We start from the raw sequence: 23,551 nt of genomic DNA, 5'->3' as shown, positions 1-23,551 counted from the left end.
TTCCTTAAGTGTCTTTCAGCCATTTTAGATTTCTCTGCTGAGAGTTTTCTGTTTAGGTCTATACTCCATTTCTTTGGATTATTTATTCTTTTGATGACCAATTTCTTGATTTCTTTGTATATTTTGGAGATCAGACCTCTGTCTGATGTGGGGTTAGTGAAGATTTTTTCCCATTCTGTAGGATGTTGCTTTGTCTTGTTGACTTTTGCTTTACAGAAGCTTTTCAGTTTTAGGAGGCCCTTTTATTAATTGTTTCTGTTAGAGTCTGTGCTGCTGGGGTTATATTTATGATAAGAAGAGAGACTAAATAAGTTTAAGACAAGGATTAGTTATATAAAATGAATGACAGCAACAGCAAACTAAAATGATTGTTTAGAGGGTGCTGGAGAGCATTTCATTCAGTTGCTCAACCAGTCACTTGGTCCATAAAAGGTGTGTGTTTTTTTCTAGATTCTATGAGAGTCATGACCTTATTAACGAGGAAAGGACATCTATTTATCATGAGCTCACCTGAAAGGTAGATAAAATAACTTATGTCTTCACTTAGGATGAATTTGTCAAATACCATCTTATGTGTTTCTATCTGTTAAATCTGAGCTAAACTCAAAGGAGTTATTCAAATTACTTTTGAAGAAGGTGGAAATAGCGTGGTTTTATCAACCTTGAAATTATTACTTGCTATGTTATGGCAAATAGCAAATTAAAAAAATGAAACAGGAAGAATTTGAGTCTCTTGAGTATGTCTTCTCTCTATATATCTGATTTTTAAAAGTGTTCTATATAACCAGAGTTATTCGTTGTGTTTATTACCAAATATAAGACTATTAAACCTGAGCATGCATTTCTGAATAGTTATATTACATTCTTTTTTACTTGCAAATAATGAAACAAAGTCTGTGCCTTGAATTTTGGCCAATAATATGCAGTTCAATTTATGGGGATCCAGAGGAATGTATACAAAATAAATTTCTTTTATCTAAGTAGCAGCAAAATGGAATAATGTATAATAATAATAACACTGGTAGGCAGTACTGTATTCCTTCTCTGTTAAAAAGTAATACGTGACTGTTTTTAAGTATCATTTTGTATTTGAAAGATTGGAGGTGAGAAGTTCAAAGAAAGAGGTCTTTACTAAGATCTATATTTACATGGCCCTGAATCACTTCATTTTGGTTTCAGAAAGGATGTCATTAAATGTTGAGTATTTTCAATGTTAAATCGTAATGATCAATCTAATACAATCTATCTGTATATTTGTATATTTATCTGTCTATCTTATATATACTGCTCCAGGATTATCAATTACTATAACCATAATATGAAATGAAATACATTTTTAATTGATGTAATAAATGATATTTTATAGTGTCTTTTTTTCAGTCTTATTTTTATAACGATGATGTACCAACATCATTAAACAAAAATGGTCTACTAACACAGTCTTAACTTTTATTGAATGAGTATTAGGTATAGGATAATATTATAGTTGAGGTTTGCCTGAACAAAGCACTCATATTCTAACAAGTATTACTCATTTTGACTTCTTTTATTACCCAGAGGCATAAAATAATCAGAATATATTTATTTAAAGACATGTGTCGATTTTACAGGGTGAACACTGAAATAACTCATGGTAATCTTTGGGTATATACTGTTTTTCAATAAATGTCCTAGTCTAAATAGAACTATATTCCTGTATAAGGATCATTACTGACTAATATCAAACACTGTTGCCATCTGTTCACAATGCTCTAATATTTCCTTATCTGTTCTGGTTGACCTTGCTACATGTCACTTGAGAATTTGGAGCAACACATATTAATCCTCTTTTTTCAAATTCTTTTTGCAAGTGTTTATAGGTAATGCCACTAATAGCCTCTATGCTTCATTAAGTATTATATTTAATTTGCTGTACAAATTCATATGATATGAGCCATTAGCTGTCTTCTGAGCCTTTTATATTGATGGTTCAAACCATCAATAATATGCTAATATGACTGATTTTCACCAAGCTGGGATTATAATTCAGATTTCAAAATCAGGGGAAATTATTATTTTTAATGACTTAATAATTAACTTTAGTATCAATTAGCATTTTTATTGCCTTTGCTGCTGTGTGTCCTTGCCCCTTGAAGCTTCTACACTCTGAATAGATATCAATACCCTGGAATCATTACTCATCACTAAAAATGCAACTTTTGAAGATTAGCAGTTTTATGTTCATTTTTCCTTATAAGCTCCCATCAAAAGCTGATATTTACTTTATGAGTTCTAGTTGTTTTCTGCTTCCAGTACATATATGGAGAGTGAAATAGGGTTATATACTCTAAAAACAAATTCACTAATTTGTTATAGATTTATGATTGTTAGATCCATCTATATTAATTAATTCAAGTTTTCATCTCCTTTTGGAAATAATACATTGATGTTCTTATTTTAACAGATCTTTCCTGTAATCAAAATGTCCTTGAAAATTGCTGAGTTACTTTAATTTTTCAAGTTTTACTTGCCACTTTATTTTTTAATTTTTTTTAAAAAGCTATCTTTTCTCATCTTACATGTCAAATCCATTTTTCATTGCCTCCCCTTCTGCTTCCTCCACCTTCCCTCCTCCCACACCCTATCCCACTCCCCATTCACTCCTCAGAGAGGCTAAGGCTCCCACGGGAAGTCAACAAAGTCTGCACATTTCTTTAAGGCAGCAACAAGACCTTTCCCACTATATATAGGTTGAGCAAAGTATCCCTACAAATAGAATGGGATCCAAAAAGCTAGAACTAGCAGTGGGGTTAAATCCTGGTCTCATTGCCAGGAGCAACACAGTCTGCCTCAGGCTTACAACTGTCACCCACAATCAGAGGGCCTTGTTTGGTCTTTTGCTGGTTTCCTCACTGTCATTGTTCTTTATTTTTATATTTAAGTCCCTGTATGGATTTATGTGAATGAGTTGAATGAAGCACTGCAATGGTAAAGCAGCCAGAAGATGACATAGGATTCCCTCAACTGGAGGAACTGGTGGTTGTGGGCTCCCTTGGTGATGCTATTAAACCTAATCCTTCTCCTCTCCAAGGAGAGTATGTCCCCTCTACCACTGAGCTATATAAGCAGTCTTCTGCCTAGATTTTCTCCCTTAAGTTTTGCATTGAGAAGGTTATAGGTTTTATTTTAGCTCAAAATTATACTGAGATTTCATGTGTCACAAATCATAAATTCTTAATAGATTAAAGTAAGTTCCCGATGGCATAGATGAATAGATAATTTACAAGAGCCTTTATGAGATGTGTAATATTGCTTGAAATACAAACAAGTTGTTGAAAAGATAGGAATTTTCAAATAAAACCCAATCAAAGTCTCTGGATATAGATAACAGTCATTTGTCTAAATATATTTTTGTTTGTTTTTGTACATTGAGGCCTTCTTGGCTGGGCAGTGGTGGCGCACGCCTTTAATCCCAGCACTTGAAAAACCAAAACAAAAAGAAGAGAGAGTGGCCTTCTTTTTCTACTACAATAGCAAGTTCTTGTGGCCATTGTTTTTTGGTGTCAAAGCTTCAAATATTTTCATAAAATCTCCATTTTTGTAAAAGGAAAAAATCATCCTTAAAAATAACAAATATCACAAAATATTTTATAGTTTTTAAAGTTCTTCAGTACTCTCTCTCCAACACACACACACACACACATATATATATATATGATATATATATGTACATTGTATGTTTATGTGAATATAAGTGTATTATGCATATGAATGTATGATATGTGTGTGCAGTGTAAATATATATGTATATATGTTGTGCTTATGTATGCATGATATATGCATTAAAATTCATATACACATACATACATATATACATGTATACATGCTGTACCTGGAATCTCAGCCTCAATGCTTATTCTTAGGCACCCTCTTCTTGTGGTCTCTAAGGAAAGAATTCAGAGGGTACATGCACTGCAAAGTACAGAAGATAGGCAGAACTTACATCAGGCACACCTTCATGCGATGAGATTGCCCATATCTGAAATTTGAATGGTTTTACACTATTTCAAAATGTCTATAACAGATTGTTTTTCTCGCTCATGTTCTCCCTCCTTCTGCTCCTCATTTGGACCTTGGGAGCTCATTCCAGTGCTCCAATGTGGGTCTCTGTCTCTATCTCCATCCATCGCCAGATGAAGGTTCTAAGGTGATATGCAAGATATTCATCAGTATGACTATAGGATAGAGTCATTTCAGGTTCCCTCTCCTCAGTTGCCCAAGTTACTAGCTGGAGACATCTCCCTGGACACCTGCGAGACCCTCTAGAGTCAAGTCTCTTGCCAACCCTAAGATGGCTCCCTTAATTAGGATATATACTTCCCTGCTCCCATATCCACCTTTCCTTTATCCCAACCATCCCATTCCCCCAAGCTCCCCTCATCCTCCCCTTCTCATTGTTCTCACCCCATTTCCCCTTACCCCCATCCCACCCCACCCCAAGTTCCCAGTTTTTGCCAGGCAATCTTGTCTACTTCCCATATACAGGCAGATGACTATATGTTTTTCTTTGGGTTCATCTTATTTAGCTTCTCTAGGATCACAAATTATTGGCTCAATGTCCTTTATTTATAGCTAGAAACCAATTATGAGTGAGTATATCTCATGTTCATCTTTTTGGGTCTGGGTTACTTCACTCAGGATAGTGTTTTCTATTTCCATCCATTTGCATGCAAAATTCAAGATCTCATTGTTTTTTACTGCTGAGTAGTACTCTATTATGTATATATTCCACACTTTCTTCATTCCTTCTTCTATTGAAGGGCATCTAGGTTGTTTCCAGGTTCTGGCTATTACAAATAATGCTTCTATAAACATAGTTGTACAAATGCTTTTGTCATATGACAGGGCATTTCTTGGGTATATTCCCAAGAGTGGTATTACTGGGTCTTGGGGTAAGTTGATCCCGAATTTCCTGAGAAATCACCACAGTGATTTCCAAAGTGGTTGCACAAGTTTGCATTCCCACCAGCAATGGATGAGTGTACCCCTTACTCCACAACCTCTCCAGCAAAGGCTATCATTGGGGTTTTTGATTTTAGCCATCATGATAGGTGTAAGATGGTATCTCAAAGTTGTTTTAATTTGCTTTTCCCTGATCGCTAAGGAGGTTAAACATGACCTTAAGTGTCTTTTGGCCATTTGAATTTCTTCTGTTTTGAATTCTCTGTTCAGTTCAGTGCCCCAATTTTTAATTGGGTTAATTAGCATTTTAATCTAGTTTTTGAGTTCTTTATATATTTTGGAGATCAGACCTTTATCTGTTGCAGGGTTGGTGAAGATCTTCTCCCAGTCAGTGGGTTGCCTTTTTGTCTTTGTGACAGTGTCCTTTGCTTTACAGAAGCTTCTCAGTTTCAGGAAGTCCCATTTATTCAATGTTGCCCTTAATGTCTTTGCTGCTGGGGTTATATGTTGGAAGTAATCTCCTGTGCCCATAAGTTGTAGAGTACTTCCCATTTTCTCTTCTGTCAGGTTCAGTGTGTTCAGATTGATATTGAGGTCTTTGATCCATTTGGATTTGAGTTTTGTGCATGGTGATAGGACGTTAGGACCGCGAGGGGGGCACCCACCCACTGTGACTGTGGGGCTGATCTATTGGGAGCTCACAAAGGCCAGCTGGACTGGGACTGAATAAGCATGGGATAAAACTGGACTCTGAACATGGCGGACAAAGAGGGCTGATGAGAAGCCAAAGACAATGGAACTAGGTTTAGATCCTACTGCATGAACTGGCTTTGTGTGAACCTAGCCTGTTTGGATGCTCACCTTCCTGGAACTGGATGGAGGGGGAAGGACCTTGGACTTCCCACAGGGCAGGGAATGGGACTGCTCTTCAGACTCCAGAGGGAGGGGGGATAGAGGAGGGAGAGAGGGAGAGGTGTGGGGAGAGGGGGAGAGGAGTGTGGGGAGAGGGAGAGGAGTAGGAGGAGGGGGAGGGAAATGGGAGGCGGGGAGGAGGCGGAAATTTTTTAAATAAAAAAATAAAGAATCCTTTTAGGTCAGATTGGAGATCTGTAACCAGCTGAATTAAGTCAAAATATTTTCTTTCTGATAAACTGACAAGATTTCATCCTGTTTATGTTCTCAAACCTTTGGAAAGTCTAGAGTATTAATCAACACCTTCCATTCAGCTTATAAGAACACAAAATTCAGTTCCTGTATCAGCTCTGCACTGGACTACATAGGGGACAGGAAAAGGAGGTGGGTGCCACACTGATCCCCTATCCAGGTAGATCATTTTTTTCTGGGCTGGATGTCTAGGACAAGCTTTTCTCCATTTGCATCAAAAGGAATCATCAGGATCTCCAGTTTTCACTGATTAACAGTGGGTAAAAAAAATGCTAGGACCACTCACATGTAAATGGTCAAGGGTAGAATTAAAATTTTGTAAACAAAATGAAAAAAAAAAAAACAGATTGTTTTTCCTAAGTGGTGCTGCTCTGTATAGGATATCAAAAGGCCAATTTGGATCGACTCTTGCAATAAAGGATATTATTCTTATGGTAAAGCCCACTACTAAACACTTAACTTACAGAACTTAGATTTTCTGAAAACAGGATTTAACAAATCACAATTAATGACCTTACAGTAAATTTAGGGTGTCTCGTTCCAGAGTGATGGCTTGGTGCTATTTCCTCTAACCAGTAATCAGTGCTTAGAAATTTTATCCTTAGTTTTGTAAACTGTTGACTAAGATAGCCTTAATATTATTCAAGCCAGGTAATTATCTACCTATTTACACAAGTTAAGACAAAAGTATCTTCAGATTATGTCTATCAATAAGTGCATTCTATTTAAGCCTTTAAGTGCATGTTGCAAAGATTTATCTAGGACATAATGACTAAGCACAAGGACTATGAATTAAAAATCATTTTTATATGCTTTGCATTATGTTAACAGTATTATCATTGGTCTCAGATAATTTACCTGGAATGATGTGAAAGCAGCCAGAGGAATCCATGGAAACAACTGGTTCAAAGACTGTCAAAAGTTTTGTCCACTTTATTTTATGTCTAACTTCATTTTCCATTTAATATTAAATATCATCATTTGATGAACTAAATCTCTTTCGCCTCCCTCTTAAAATTGATGATCAAATCTCTTACAGGACATGAAAATTAATAGGAAACATTATTCCTAGATACAAGATCTTGATATCTGCTTCTGTTTGTACATAGCATGACATTCTTTCTCCCTCATTAATAGCTGCCTACTCTATAAATACAAGGATTTTCAGAAAAAAATTCTTGGTGTGCTCAATTGGTGTTACATAATATCAAATTTTCAATGAAACAAAATAATTGGTATTTTATACTAGCATACAACAATGAAGAAGAGTTTAGGAGCTTCTCCTCGTGCAACTCTGGAGAAGAAAATTATCAATAAATATTTGGATGAAAATTAGCACCCAAATTTGAATTGCATCCAATACTACTGCAGTAAATTTTGTACTGAATTTTGAAGTGCTACACATTCTAAATATTATGTAGTTTAGTTTGCACATGCCCTTTAAAAAGTGACATTTAGAGCCAAATGTGTATTTCCGACTTGTCCTAGAACTTTGTCCTTTATCTACACTCCAATTTAGTTAGTATTCAAGACTCTGAGTCTTATGTTTAATGCTTTCTGAGGAGGTAGATCCTGTACACGACTCAAGCTTCATAAAGTTTTACCCAGAATGCCTCTTTACATCTTTATGTGCCTTAATTTTTTTCTTTTTTTGTGTTTGTGTAAATAATTTCCTGATATCTAGATCAATGAAGTAAGCACATGTCAGTCAGATATGGAAATTCTAGTACTATATGTATAATCAATGATTAGAGTTGGCAAGTTTTTAATATATTTCAAAATCAAGACAAAAAGATTCCTAGCACAAAAATACTCATTGTTTTGATTTAATGCTTCCACATTATACAAGCATAATTTATCATAAAATAACCATTAAATGTGTTCAATTTTAAAAATTAAAATGTACAAACAGCAAGAAAATAAAACTCATACCACAATAGGAGCTCACAAAACTCAATGACATAAATATTTTAAATGAAAGTGATCTTAACAGAGATCTCTCAAAAAAATACATATACAGGTTGTAAATGGGTGTATGACAAAGTATTCAACGTCACGAGCCATAAAGGAGATGCAAATCAAAATCATACAGAGGTCTTATGTCACTCCAGACGGAAGGACTATGACCATAAATAAATAAATAAATAAATAAATAAATAAATACCATTCAGAAAGGGTATTCTTACATACTGCTGGTAGGAATGTAAATATAGTCAATAGTAAAATAGCAGAGAAGAATTATGTTATGTTCTACCTTAAGAATAACAAGCAATAATTCTGTCAATAATTATATGACTTAAGCTTCAGAGCAGACGATAACCTAAGCTCTGCTGGCACAGGTTATTCTTATTTAAAATAGGAAAGATAGTAAAAATAAAATCAAATTTAACAAATCACACAGATTTCTTATACCTTTGGCAATACAACATTTTTCTATTGTTCTTATTTTCCATGAACTCTACCCCTCAGTAATAGCACCTTAAAGTCTAGTGGAAGCTGCTAGAAACAAGAAAATGTAGGGGTTAATTCATGTTCAATTTAAATCTGCACCTAGTTTTTTTGGGCTGTCAAAATGTCAATTACTGTCAATTGTATTGAAGGTTTTCTATAGTCCTTATACTTTTGAATAAATTTGGGAAAAATAAAAGTCCATGCTGATCTTGACCGCATTAGGAATATGGTATTATAACCATATTGCATTACAATTTTAAATTTGAATGAAATAATATATAATTGTTTAGAAATAAAAGTCTCTAAATATTGTTGGAGTGCTGTTTAATTGTAGGTTTTCTATTTATATCTGCATAAACCAATAATTGATACATTTCAACCATCATTGTTGCATGCTTAGAAATGTCTAGTCCCTTATTTTCTGTACATGTTTTTTATAAACTTTTCTCTGCCTCAAATGATCAGTTCCTTTTTCTTTCACTCTCCTTTCATCCTCTATAACTGCATATCTATTTTTTAAATGGGTCTCAAAAATCCAGTTACAACTCTCTTTATCAATATTATGGTTATATGGATCTATTTTTACAACAGTATTTTATGATGCATATATAATATATCCTATAATTATTCATAGTTATTGTTATTTCATTTTAATCCATCTTTATATAGTACTTTCTTTTGAGAAAATCTATGTACCCATGTAGTCATGCAGGTTTTTTTTTTTTTCTTTTTGGGAGCTTGCTACCTACTCCCAAATAAATACACTTCAGGTTATTCTTACTTTAAATGTCTGCCCTTAACTTGGCTTGTTTCAAGCCAGCTCTTATAACTTAAATTAACCCATTTCACTTCATCTACATTTTTGTCTCTGGACTTTTTACCTTTCTTTATTCTAAATGTCTTTCTTCCCCTTTTACTTCCAACCTTGTTGTGTGGCTCAATGGCTGGCCCCTGGTGACCTCCTCTCCTCCTCTTATCGCTCCTTCCTCTTCTTTTTGAACCTATATTTCTCCTCCTATTTATTCTCTCCCCTGACATCCCAGATTATTCCTCTCCTGCCTAACTATTGGCTGTTCAAATTTTACTAGACTAATCATGTGTTTTAGGCAGGCAAAGTAACAGAGCTTCAGAGAGTTAAACAAAAGCAACATAAAAAGAAAAACACAACTTATCTTCACATCATTAAAAAATATTTCACCAAATAAATGAATGTAATACATCTTAAACCAATATTTCACAACATACCCACATGTACTCTAAAGAGTGTGATAGCAGAAACATTCTTGCTAATAAAGTCTGAAGACTTTCGGCTTTTTGATACCAACACTTGTTGGTGTCTAATCTGTTCCCCTTTTTATACCCAGTCAAATTATTGACTTTAGAAATACTGTTTTACTTTTGATGAAAGCAATCTTATTAATTTTAAATGTTAATTACTCAGTACAGTGATTATAATATGAATGACCTAACCAGGATAATATGTAAGCAGTATGTGTTTGATACACTTTGAGAATGAAAAATGAGTAAATATTACTCAGAAATCCCTCCAAATTAGAAAAAATACTGTCCTTATCATTAACAGACTTAAATATAGTTATTTTCCTTTTGAAGTTGGCTGTAATCTTGAATATTTTTTATACATAAACAGAATAAATTTAAAAATGTCAATGTAGAGGAAACCATACTGATTAATTTTCTGCTTTTACATTCTCTGGGCAGATGATTAATCCAAGCATATTCATCTTGGAAGCAGTCATTCCTCGGTTATTCTGTTGGCACTTTCTAGTGATCTGCATAATTCTACCTTTTAAAAAGTTTATTTTATGCTAGTCATGAAAAGAAATATTCAGCCAGTGAAAATTTTTTGAAGAAATAACAGACTCTATTTCAGTTTTACTTAAAATTCCATTAATATTAAAGTTATATCAACAGGGTTAGAATTTGCAGTCTTACGCTTTGCAAAACCTATTTCACAGAATAATCTTTCAGCTCATGTAGGAACACTAGTTCATGTGTTCATTTGCTCTTTCAATACAGAAAAACGCTTGTATGGTATGAGTGTATTTTTAAAATATTTATGGTATTGTATTTTTGGAGTTTGTTTTGTCTTATTTTCACTAAGTAGCAACATTTAAAGTGAATTAATACAGTGTTATGAAAGAAACAGTAATGGATTTTAGTGTTATCTGAGTGTAAATGATGGAACAACAAAATAAACCACTATTTATTTAGTGTATCTTCCACTGGCCAGTCCTCTGAAGTAAAACGTGAGTGATACATGAATATTTGAATTCATACATTTACCACGTACTGTAATTACAAAGAAAACATTAAAATTTATCCAATAACAAATTCATCAAATCAATAGAATGCTGTATGTTTAAATAAAATGAAAATGAAATAGACTGGCTTGTAATATTTCTATCATTGGGAGTGGTTATTTAATTTCTGGAGAAATTTTTGTGCTCACAAGCTTATGGTCAATGGGAGACAATAATTTGCTTGAAAACTGTGTTCAGTGAGGCTGGCTATGTTTGTAAGTAAATATCTTCTCAAGAAAAGACAGTGAAATTCCCAAATGTGTACATTTAATTTGAAAATGGTAGATAATGTGTGGATGATAACACCTGTAAAAATATGTAAGCCTCAAATGCCAGGTGGCTTTTCTTCTGTCATTCTTCATTCTAAAAATTAGAAATTAATTAAAAGCTATGTTGATATGAATACATAGCAACACATTATATTGAAAATGATTTCTTTAATTTTGCTAATGTGATCAATTATTTCCTACAAGTTTTCACACACACAAAAAAAATGTTTAGAGGCTGCCCAGTGTGTTTCAGCCATTAATCTAAACAAAAACTATAAAGCACACAGATGACAAAAATCATCTGAACTTCATTGTATTCCTCTTATTTTCACTGTGGCAAACTTTTGGCTTTAGCAGAAATGCTTTACTTTTGATGAAAACAATCTTCTGATTCCCCCAGGGTTTCATTCAGTACATTTCTGACAGAGACAAATGTAAAGAATTAACATGTTAAAAGTGTCATGCTTAGTATATATACATACATATATACATGCTTTGTATGTCTGTGCTTATATATGTATGAGTATCTATATATAGTGAAAATTTGGGGGGATGATATGTAATTTAACAATTACCTAAAATTTATTTGAGCAATAGAATTTGTTCCTCTATAGCTAATGTTTTATATTAAAATTTCTATGCTATCATTTGACAATCAAAATTGCATTGGCAATAATATGAATTCACATTAACTAACATAACATTAATATTTATGTTTGGACTTTATTTCTTACCATTTAAATTTTTCTGTGAGGACAGTGTTTATACCGCTTTGTCACTACAGCATCCCGCTGCTTCCTCAGGCTGGATGAGCAGTAAGAATAAGCACGATTTAATAACCACATTGACAAGAAAGCTAAATTATTTTATGGAACTGTAGACACTGGAAGTAAAGATGCTTGTGAAAAAAGCTTTTAACTCGGTGTGTGATCACATTTTGAAATGCAGCAGAAACATTCCAAATAGCAGCACTTTAAACACAGCATCCCACCACACCATCTCTAATTAGTGCATGACCAAAGTGTATGTTGAAACTTAAAACGGAAAAGATTTCTAAATGCTTCCTTCAAAAATATTTATTTTCTTTATACTGTGAAAAACGTTTTGGAACAACACGCCTATGCATATTCTGTATCAACTTTAAAAAAATAAATGGTTTTACTTGTCTTTCTTTGAAGTTGCTGTATTGAAGCACATGTTTAAAAGGCTTTACTAGGTTAAGTTATAGATGAGCGGTTGGGTGATTATCAACAATGTGAGAAGCACTGGGTTAGAGGCTTAGCACTACAAAATTTTACTCAATTATAAAAAGTAAAAACTGTAATAATGTGAAGGTATTTAAAATTATATACATTTAAACTTAATGCGACACTTCAAAAATAATTTTCCAAAATAAACGGCATTTATTGGTTTGGTAGATGTTGTTAGATCTCATTCAAAGTTTGAAAGAGAAGCATAATGCTTATTAAAGTGTGGGTAACACACTACGTGATCTATTCTGTGTAGGTAATAGTCATAGTACTGCTTACTCCTTGTTATTGGCAAATATATTGTGTGAGTAGTTTCAACTTGGAATTATAAATAGATTGAGGATTCTGTCAATTGTGATTCAAGCATTTTACAGGTCAGTAGATCCAGAGAAACCAATATGGCAAAGCATAAGCTTGGAAGACTTGAGAAGTTTTCATAAGTGACACCATTACCATTTCCAGCATGATGACTACAGGAGTTCACAGCCCACAGTAACTTTTTACTGTGAGTTTCATTACTACGCAGCCAAACCAAAGTAGGTCAACATAAAAACACATTGCAGGTATGACATATTTGATTAAGTTTAAGACTATATTTATTTCTGTTTTATTGTCCTTTTGATTTACAATATTCACATGAATAGAATCACTGGCTTCCTTAGTTACATTTTTGTTTTTGTTTTTTTTTTTTCTTCATTTCTTTTTTTATTTCTGAATAAAACACCGCGACAAAGGTGACTTATATAATAAAGAGTTCATGTTGGAGCCGGGCGATGGTGGCGCACGCCTTTAATCCCAGCACTCGGGAGGCAGAGGCAGGCGGATCTATGTGAGTTCGAGACCAGCCTGGTCTACAGAGCTAGTTCCAGGACAGGCTCCAAAGCCACAGAGAAACCCTGTCTCGAAAAACCAAAAAAAAAAAAAAAAAAAAAAAAAAAAAAAAAAAAAAAAGTTCATGTTGGCATGCAATTCCAGAGACATAAGAGACATGTTAGGGAAGACAGAAAATGGCAGCCTGTGCAGGTGTAGCAATCACAAAGCAAACCAAGTCAAGAGGAAGTGTAGTGAGACTTTTAACCACAAAGTGGCCTCCATAATATGCTTCTCCCAGGAAGGCCACCACATGGGGACCAAGTGTTCAAAACCCCAACTGTAGGGAACATTTGTTATTCAAATCTCTACACTCCATACTGGACCCTAAGATCTCATTGCTTAATCTAATGTAAAATGCTTTTTCCCGTATTCAAAAGTTACTGCAGTTTTTCTGCTTTAAAACTGTTTGAAAATAAAAGTTTTCTTCTGAGACTCAAGACAGTCTCTATATTGTAATCCCTTATAAAACCCAAAGCAAACTGCATACTTCCAAAAAGCAATGTCAAACAATATACAATACCCTTCCAAAATGTAGGAATCAGGCAGAGAGTATATAGATCACCAACATGCAAATCACGTCTTAGAAAGGAAATTGAAGATGAGGAGCTGGTTTCCTGCTATGGGACAATGATCTTGTACCCTGTAAAGATTTGTCAGTTGTATTGTTTTAATAAAAGTCTGATTGGCCAGTAGCCAGGCAGGAATTATAGGCAGGAAGACCAGAATAGGAGAATTCTGGGAGGAGGAAAGACTAAGTCTGTAGTTGTGACCCAGACACAGAAGAAGCAAGATGAGAATGCCTCACCCATAAAAGATACCAAGCCACATGGCTAACACAGACAAAAATTATGGGCTAATTTAAGAAGTAAGAGTTAATAATAAGCCTGAGCTAATAGGCCAACCAGTTTACAACTAATGTAGAACTCTGTGTGTTTCCTTGGGACTGAACAGCTGTGGAACTGGGTGGGACAGAAACTTCTGACAACAGTTTCTAAATAGGTCTTGTGTTTTGGTAAAATACATCCCACTGTAGAACTTAATCTCTAACTTTGCTTTTATGGCCACTAAGTAGTCACCCATCTGTTTGAAACCATGAATCAGGAATTTTTATTCCAGTAACATGTTTTTGTTTTCTTTGTCTTAAGAACAAAAGCTTGTGTAGGCAGAGGCAGCTTGTTCATTTCCCAGCCACCCAGACTCGAAATAATCACATAAAACCGGTATTAATTAAAGCACAGTTTGGCCAATAGCTAGGGCATATTTTTATCTAACCCATACATCTTGAAATAACCCATTTCTATTCATCTATATACCACCATGAGGCTCATGGTTTAGTGTTAAGGTTCTCCGGCATCTCTTTCCTTCAGAGGCTACATGGCATCTTTCTGACTCTGCGAACTCTCTCTATAGATTAGATTTTCCACCTGGCTATATTGTTCCCTGCTATAGGCACAACGCAGCTTCTTTATTAACCAAGTGTCATTCTATGTTTTATATGTGCCAGCTTCTACCTTTGTTCTCTCACAGTAGATGGAGATGCTGAATTCCCTTTGACATCTTTTCAACAGAAGGTAATGAGTTTTTCACAAGGCTATTCCTCCTAATGTCAGCTTTGGGGTTAGAATTTCTACATGTGAATTTTTAGGGAGGCACATATATTTAGGATACAGTCATTGTATCTGGAGGTGTATTTATGCTTCCAATGTGGGTCAATGTTCAAGTATAGGTTAGAAAGATAAATAAAGTAGGTATCTCTTATAATTTCACACATGATTTTACAAATAAGAAAACCACTCAATGCATGACCCATAGGCACTTCTTCTGGAATACTGTTTTTGTGTAAAGCCATATTTCAGTAGAAGCGTATATAAAGTATAGGTTAAATAATATGTCAAATAAGAACTTGAAGTACTCTCCCTGAAGTACTGGGCATGTTAGGTTCAAAAACACAAATCTGAATATCTAGCTTTTAAGTTCTTTCATCCTAATGTCTTCAATGTACTGTAATGAAAGAGAATGAAAGTTGATGCTGTAAGATCATCAAATTCTTTAATGTACCTGAGACTTCACACTGGTAAGAAAAAGAAAATGATTTTATAATGTTTCTCTAAAATTGGTGTATGTATTTGAATCCCGCATTTATATGGGTTCATCCTTAAAGTGAAATATTTGCTGGAGCAGGATTCATTTTCTATACTGTATATTCAGTTTTCTCTTTGAATTTGTTAAAATTTATAATATTTTAAAAAGCTTTTATTTAATGCTTTGTCGAGCAGCTCATGTTTGATAAATTGTGTGTACCCATTTTTAGAAAGTCATCTGACCTTGAAACCTTGATACATTATAGTACACAACAGAATACAGTAATTTTTTTAAAGCAGGAAATTTGATATCTTAAGAAAAATGTCTCCACCATTAATATAGCTGACCTCTTGTCACAGTATGTCCTTAGATAGTTACTGTTACAACATTTATATCACGCAAAGAATCATTTCACATGAGAGGAGGAAGTTGGTGGCATTTGTTACATGACAAGTTAAAGACATCCCAGGTAATTCTGCAAGCCTCTGGTGTATCCTCTCATCACTCTTTATTTTCTGCTGCCATTTCTATGTGACTAAAAAGGCGACATATTATCCTCTTGGGATCTACAAAGGATTCTAAAAATTAGATGAAGTGACTCATAGAAAGCAAGAAAGTTTGTTTTAAAGTAAAAAGTTAGGGAGATTTTAATGTTTGAAGATATAACCGGCATGCTAAAAGACTTCTAAGACATTGTGTGTGTGTGTGTGTGTGTGTGTGAGAGAGAGAGAGAGAGAGAGAGAGAGAGAGAGGATTACATATCTCCTAATAAAGTCACTTAACAATAATTCAAAGTAGAAACATATATACATAGATTAAAATAAATATATTTTTTCAGGTAAAGTGCTTATTGTGGTGGAATTTTCAGTACTTTATTTTGTTAACTTCATGAGGATCATGATACTAAGCAGCATTGCAGCCTTATTTAACTCAAACTATAATTTCACAAAAATGTTATTCCCTCTACTTAAAAGAATTAACCAGTGTGTTGTAAAAATTTGTCCAAGTGACTGAGATAGCATGAAACTCACTAGCTATTTCTGATTTTGACAATGTGAAATCAAGATTGGCCATGAACCCATGAGTTAGGTTATAAAGCCACAATTTCAGTAGGAAATCTTACAGGAATAATTATCAATGATTTTGGTATAATTATTATGTTTAATCTCTTTAAATGAGAATGAGCTACATACTGAGATCACACATTATGGTGATTGTTTTATTATGTGATATTACATCTTTCATATCTCCATATGGCATTAGTGTGTTTGTGTCTTGCAGGAAAGTATTAAAAAGTCATATGTAGACAGATTTTTATCTGTTACTTAGTTAACTGAACTTTAAAAGTAATTGTTTATTTTTTTTTAAAAAGTCTGTGGTTCAAATTCATCAAATACAAATCTCCATGATCATTTACTTTCTAGTAAGATTTGATATGCTTCCAAGTTACTTCAGATATGTAATATAATACAAAATGGTAGACTAAAAGACTTATCTGCATTTTGATAGGCTGTAGGAATAATAAGATAAATGTGTTTAGAAGGATTGATCAATGATGATTAATTCCCTTCTAAATTATAAAACTTTTCATCAGCACCATATCTCATGATGATGTTATCAGGTGCTACTGGAGACAAGGCATGTTCATCTTCCATGCTGGTTCATTATTGTCTTTAGACATTGAGACTACAAAGTGAGACTTGATGGCACTCTCTTTATCAATCTTCAGGCCTGTACTAAGCTCATTTCCCCTCCTAGCACTTTTACTATGAAAAGTCAGGTTCTTCCTGTCTGTGTGCTGTCTCTCATAGATGAAGTCCAGTCATCTTTGCGTACTCAGGCAACTGATTTCCACCTGTCTGTTTCTAGGAAGGATACCTTGCAGATTTTAGGTGACTGTCTCATTTGGGTATCGATTGATTTCAGACATTCAAGTTCATATCTGCCAGCTTGACAATGTCCAGCATTGATGTATATATGTGTATGTATGTACATATTTATATAAACACACATGTATGTGTGTACTTGTGCATACATGTGTATATGTATATCCTATGACCATGTTCTCTAAACCAAAAGGCTGCTTCTCTGTGTGTATCTACTTCCCTTGAAGAGTCTGTGTTTTCTGGCTGGAGGGAGGGAAGGAAAAGAGGATAATGACAAACTGAAAGACTGTAGTATATGGCAGAGGGTACTGTGGAGCAGACACAGGGAGAAAAAAATACTGTTAAAACTGAGCTTTGTTTTATGTCTCCTTAACTTCCATGCTTTCTAGAATACTCATAGGAAAGAATTTGCACACACAGAAATTTCTGCATGGAGTTATTCTTGGAGTTTGATTACATATGGTTTCTTATATTTAGAGTTTGACTCTCACTAAAATGGAGTGTATCATTGGTTTGAAGTTGAAGGTCTCCGAAGAAGCCATTATTATTAAACATTCTTTATACTGCCTTTGTTTGAATAGAATGTTGTCACTTTAGAATGATGGAATACTGATGGTTGAATTCCAAAATAATGTTGTATAAGCATAAGTCCTTTCAAAAAATAATCATTCGCCATGTGGGAAACAGAAATAGGTGGATCTCTGTGAGTTAAAGTCCAACCTGGTCAACAGAGTCAGTTCCAGGATAAGCTTCCAAAGCTAAACAGAGAAACCCTGTGCCAAAAATGATAATAAGAATAAGAATCATTCACTGTGTCCATCATATCTTTTCTAAAATGCTCAAATCTATTAGATAGTGAGGTAGATATAAAGTACTTCTAAGTTTGGTGGTCTCTATTCTCCACCAAACCCAAAATTAAGAATTGTGTCACATCCGCAATCTCTAGGGGGTATTATAATCTTCATGAAGTCCATGAACTGCCTACCCTTATGTTTGCAAACTACCATTCAGCATTCTGAAGGAATGGAACTACTTCTTAGGTGTTCATAGCATACAAGGTAACTTTGCACTCTCAGACTGTGTTTGCTTAGTTCAAAATAAATTATTTACTGTACCATTAATACTTAGCAGCTGTTTTACACAGCCACCACTAAGAGTTTATCAAAAGAATTACAGCTTCTCAGGAAAAGCTGTGATTAATAAATTATAATAGCTTTATATTGTGGGAGACTTTTACAATATGTTTATGTAAATTTTGCTTTTGTAGAAAGAGAAATGAGTTAAGGGACATAATGGTTTAAATTTCAAAACAATGACAAGGAGTGAGTGACACTTGAATTCTTAATGTATTATTCATGCTATTAATTTATTTCATTCTTTATTTTAAATTATTTTTATTTGCTTTATTTTATTTTATAAATTATTGAAAATAAATTTAAAATACAGTATATTATGATTAAAGTTTCTGTCACCCTGCTTTTCCTAGTTCTTTCCCAATTTCCCTCCCTCCCATCCAAATCCACACAATTTCTAAATCTCATTAGAAAACAAACATGTGTAATTATCTAACTTGGATAATTATAAAAAAATATTAAGCACATTTCAACTGGTTCAAAATAAATATAAAAAGAGCAAAGGAAAAATACAAGTCACATATATACACAAAGGCACACAAGTTTGTATATACAGAAACACCATAAAAATAAAAAATTGAACAGCATAAAATATATGAAAGGAACCCATAAATTTAAAAGAGGAGAGAGAGAGAGAGAGAGAGAGAGAGAGAGAGAGAGAGAGCCCAACTCTTTCTTATTATGAGACAAAAAAACCTCCCAACGTCGCTGCATTCGTCTTGTGATGGCCATCTACTACTGGACATGAAGCCTAACCTTAAGGGTCGTTTGTTTCTCCAGTGATTCTTTTGGGGAAAACTAATTTTTCCTTTTAAAAGGTTATAATTTGGAGATAGATTCTAGGTCAGAGATGAGTTAAGAGTTACATTTTCAGCTCTAGAAACCTGTCTGGTGCAGACCCACACAGGCCCCGTGCATGCTCCCACAGTTTCTGTGAGTTTATGTATCTGAGGTTCATGCTCTGTATAGAAGACCTTAATTTATTAGTGTTTCCCATTCCCTCTGGCTTTCACTCTTCACTCTTTCTGCCGCCTCTTTTGCAGAGTTCCCTGAGCCCTGAGAGGAGAAATGTGATAGAGACATCCCATTTTAGACTGCTTGTTCCAAGATCTCTCACACTCTGCATTTTGTTTGTCTCCGAGTCTCTGTATTTGTTCACATTTACTACAAGAGTGGACATCTCTAATGATGCTGAGTAAGGCACTGATATATGAGTCTAGTAGGATGCATTTAAGAACCATTTTATTTCTTTGTTCCTTAAACAGAACATTCGTATTTACTTTCCACATATGGTCTTTGGTATATCTAGCCTCAGATCCTTGGTCACCCAAGCAGCGTTGGGTATAGGTTTCATCTCATGGGTTGGGCGTTAAATCAAATCAGATATTAGTTCTATCACAAGTTCTGATGTTATCTACCTTTAAGAATATTTCCTTGATGCTCAAAACCACACACACACACACACACACACACACACACACACACAATCTAACATAAAAGAAAATAAACCCAAGCTGGGCTGTGGTGGCACACACCTTTAATCACAGAACTCGGGAGGCAGAGGCAGGAAGATCAGGCTAGCCTGGCCTACAAGAGCTAGTTCCAGTACAGGCTCCAAAGCCACAGAGAAACCCTGTCTTGAAGAACCAAAATAAATAAATAAGTAAACCTGTATCATTATGTATGTTGTCATGTACCTTTAATTCCATCAGTCAGGATGGCCAAGGTGAGTTAGAGGCCAACTTCAGTTATAAAATAAGACTGTCGGTGCTGGAGAGATGGCTCAGTGGTTAAGAGCATTGCCTGCTCTTCCAAAGGTCCTGAGTTCAATTCCCAGCAACCACATGGTGGCTCACAACCATCTGTAAAGAGGTCAGGCGCCCTCTTCTGGCCTTCAGGCATACAGACAGAATATTGTATACATAATAAATAAATAAACAAATAAATAAGACTGTCATAACAATTTAGCAAAATTTAAGTTAAAATGCAATTAAACAAAATAAACATAAAAAGCAAGTAAACTAGAATTTAAAGGTAATAATCATCATCAAATGAAAACAATCCATGTGTAAGTATTGAGATTCTGGACATTTAAGGAAAGCAAGAGCCCAGATGAGCTCCCTTCACCTCAGTAAGGAGAGTTAATTCCTTTGAGGGGTTTATAGACACATAAAGATATTCAGCCTGTGGACGCAGAATTCATTCCAGAGGATTTAGTACAAAATGTTTATCGTTATCAGAGATTGCTGGCAGAGGTGAACTGTGGGTGTTCACAGAAAGCACCATCCGTCCCCCAATTCACCAGTTTCCTCAACTAACTTAAAATTTAAAATAGCCTTTGTTTTTTTTTTTTCTCAATAAGCAGACATTAAATGACCTTAATATGATTCTGGAAGTGACTAAAGCTTAAAGGGAAAACTCATTAAGAAAGGACCTAAAATTTATATTTTAAACTACACAAGTGCATTTGATTGGCACTACAACATTTAAAACACTGTAATTTTATGTATTCAATTTTATGGGTCATATATTTTAACCAAAAATAAAATAAAGAATAATTCTTACCAGTAGATTCAATCATGAAAGCATATAGGATTTTCTATAAATAAAAACAGAAATGGTTTTATTTTCATATTTTAAAAGCTGAAAAGGCAATGACTGTCTAAGAAAGTCTAAAGTCCTTGGTGTATCAACTAATTAAAGCTGAAAATCATTAGCTCATCTTCTTGTCTAGGTTGTGTTTTTATTTCTTTATTTTTCACACTCCTTAACACAAACCAACAACTATTGTTTTTCGTGTATCAGACTCTTCTCATTTATTTTTCATGGCCTGTCTGATCCCACGAGGCTTTTAAATTTTCCATCTCCAATTAATCTAATCCTGATGAAAGCACCAAGGATTGATCAGAATGTGACTGGTGAGGCAGAATAAGTGCAAAAGATAATATCCTGAAGGAAGTAGTGTCACTGTAGAAAAGTTAAAGCTATATTTATATCTGAGCACAATATCCCTAGAGGTAACTCTTAGTTCTCATACTTTAATATGTTGCCTATAAAGTATGCATTTCAATCAGGCTATAGTATGATGTTACTATAAATAATTCAAGTAAGTAATCTATTGTACAGTATTTCCTAGAAAATAGCTAACTGATAAAAAATGTAGAATGATCATTTACATTTTGAAACACATGGGAACTCTGAATCAGTCTTTCTGTGATGCTTATTTTCTCCAAAATGACTCTGTAGGTCTCTGCTTATACTGATTAGCATAAAGAAATTCATCACTGCCTGTCTTTTCTTCCTTCTTTCCTTCCTTCTTTCCTTGAATTTTTTTATTTTTATTTTGGTACTAGGGTGCACGACCTTGTCAATCAGGCAAACACTTCTATGAGTTGTGTCTTTAGCTACCTCACCTTCTTGAGAGAAATTTAAAGGAAGGAAGGAAAGAAGGGAGGGAGAGAGGAAAGGAGGAAGAAAGGAAGGAAGAAAGAAAAGAATAAACTCTCTGGAGGATGTACATTCTTTGGAGTTGTGCCTTTTTTAATTGCATAATTTACAAGTGGATTTTCTAACTATCTCAAATGTGCAGGCTACCAGTTAAGAAACTGTTAGGGTCTGAACATGCTCCCTAGATTTGGCACCTCAGACTTAAACCCTAATACAACACTGATGGTAAGTGAGGGTTCCAGGGAGTTGTTTAGGTCACAAGGCCTGAATCACAAAGTAATTCCATGTAAAGATCATTTTAAAAATATAGTAAATGTGATGAGAAAAGTCTTAAGGGTATATTGTTCAATCTTTTTGTGCTCAAATATTCCTTTCATTTTTATGGCTAAAGGCTGAAAAAGAAATAACAATAAAACCTTTTTAATAAATTTCTAACATCAAGTATCCTATAATAGAGAAAATAAAGAAGTCTGGACTTCAATAATGAAAAAAATGAGTATTTTGTTTTAGGAAGTGTGGGTCTCCTTCCTCAGGGATCATTAGTCACCAATCCTTAAGAGTGGAGAAAGCAGAAGAGGAGAAAAGATTTCAGACAGCTATGAAAACAATGGGGATAGCCTTCTGAGAGCTAACTTCAGTGAGACAACTAAACTTTATTCCAGAGTCTGTGAAATATTTAGGTTTGGGGACAGTAGCTGGGGAATCATCTAATTTACATTCAACGCCATGCTCCTATCATAAAGCTGGGTTAGTGGCAGCATGGCCCTATGAAAATACCTGGTGAATGTTCCTCAACTACCACGTGAACAACTACCATGTGAACAACAAGGGAAGAGCATACACAGGAAGCTATGTCAAGGGTCACTCTTGATAAGTTAGTCTTCTGAGCTTAGAGGCATCCTTCAAGTAAGGGCAGAAAGGAGCATGAATTCTCAGTGGAGAGGAAGTCCTTCATGTTGCTGAGCCTGGAGAAAGCTGCCCTGCCACGGTAGACTGCAATCTCTGACCAGCAGGGTCTTCTAACAAGGAAAAACACTCAATGGAAGCGATATTTCTATACTACCTATTTATGACAGTTTTTATATAAACAAGACACGGTGTAAACAATTAGTCTCTATCACAGAGGAAATCATAAGAAATAAATAAAAGAAGACTACATATGCAAAATATTCAAAACTAGATCTCTTAGACTCTTAAAATTATCAGATTTAAATTTACTTTGACACTATAGATGATTATACCATTTCTCCTCATTTCTCCTACTTCTTTCTTCCCTCCGAGCGCTCCTATGTATCCATTTGCATTTTTTAAAATTTATGGCCTCTTTCCCCTTAATTGTTGTTCCAAATTGTGTGTGTGATAAACTACTTTGACAGACATTAATTTTATTAGCTCCCAATCACAAGACAAATCATATTTTCTAATAACTTAATAACTAGAGAATTAGACCCGATTTCCTTTCATATCATGACTTCTTGTTATTCCATTGATTTGTACTTAAATAGGGTTTAAAAATTAAAACTACGCAATCCAACAGGAATACATGTTTATCAAACTGAAAAAAGTGAGGGTGTCAGTGTTTATGTGTATATTTCTGTGAAATCTGAACTGCATAATGATTAATTTTGTATTTTTGCAGCTAAATTTGAGGAAAGAATGAATTTCATGAGGACTTGACCAAAAGCATTGAAAGCCCAGCAACTTCCTTGCATAAATGCTTCTTAGGAGCTCCTA

At 34.4% G+C, this 23,551-nt stretch overlaps 1 protein-coding gene across 1 annotated transcript in view; it reads left to right on the top strand.

Moving 5' to 3' along the window:
* Nucleotides 1-2,964: 2,964 nt before the first annotated feature.
* The window catches only part of LOC130876349 (ADP/ATP translocase 2-like), a 188,789-nt gene continuing 168,202 nt past the window's right edge, over nt 2,965-23,551 (top strand). Inside the window, exon 1 of the mRNA XM_057772869.1 lies at nt 2,965-3,074. Coding sequence (XP_057628852.1) covers nt 2,965-3,074 — 110 coding nt within the window. The remainder of the gene's footprint in view (nt 3,075-23,551) is intronic.

The sequence above is a fragment of the Chionomys nivalis genome, chromosome 6, assembly GCF_950005125.1.
Source record: "Chionomys nivalis chromosome 6, mChiNiv1.1, whole genome shotgun sequence".
Taxonomy (NCBI): Eukaryota; Metazoa; Chordata; class Mammalia; order Rodentia; family Cricetidae; genus Chionomys; species Chionomys nivalis.
Note: the sequence above shows the minus strand (reverse complement) of the source record. Positions and strands in the feature narration are given on the sequence as shown.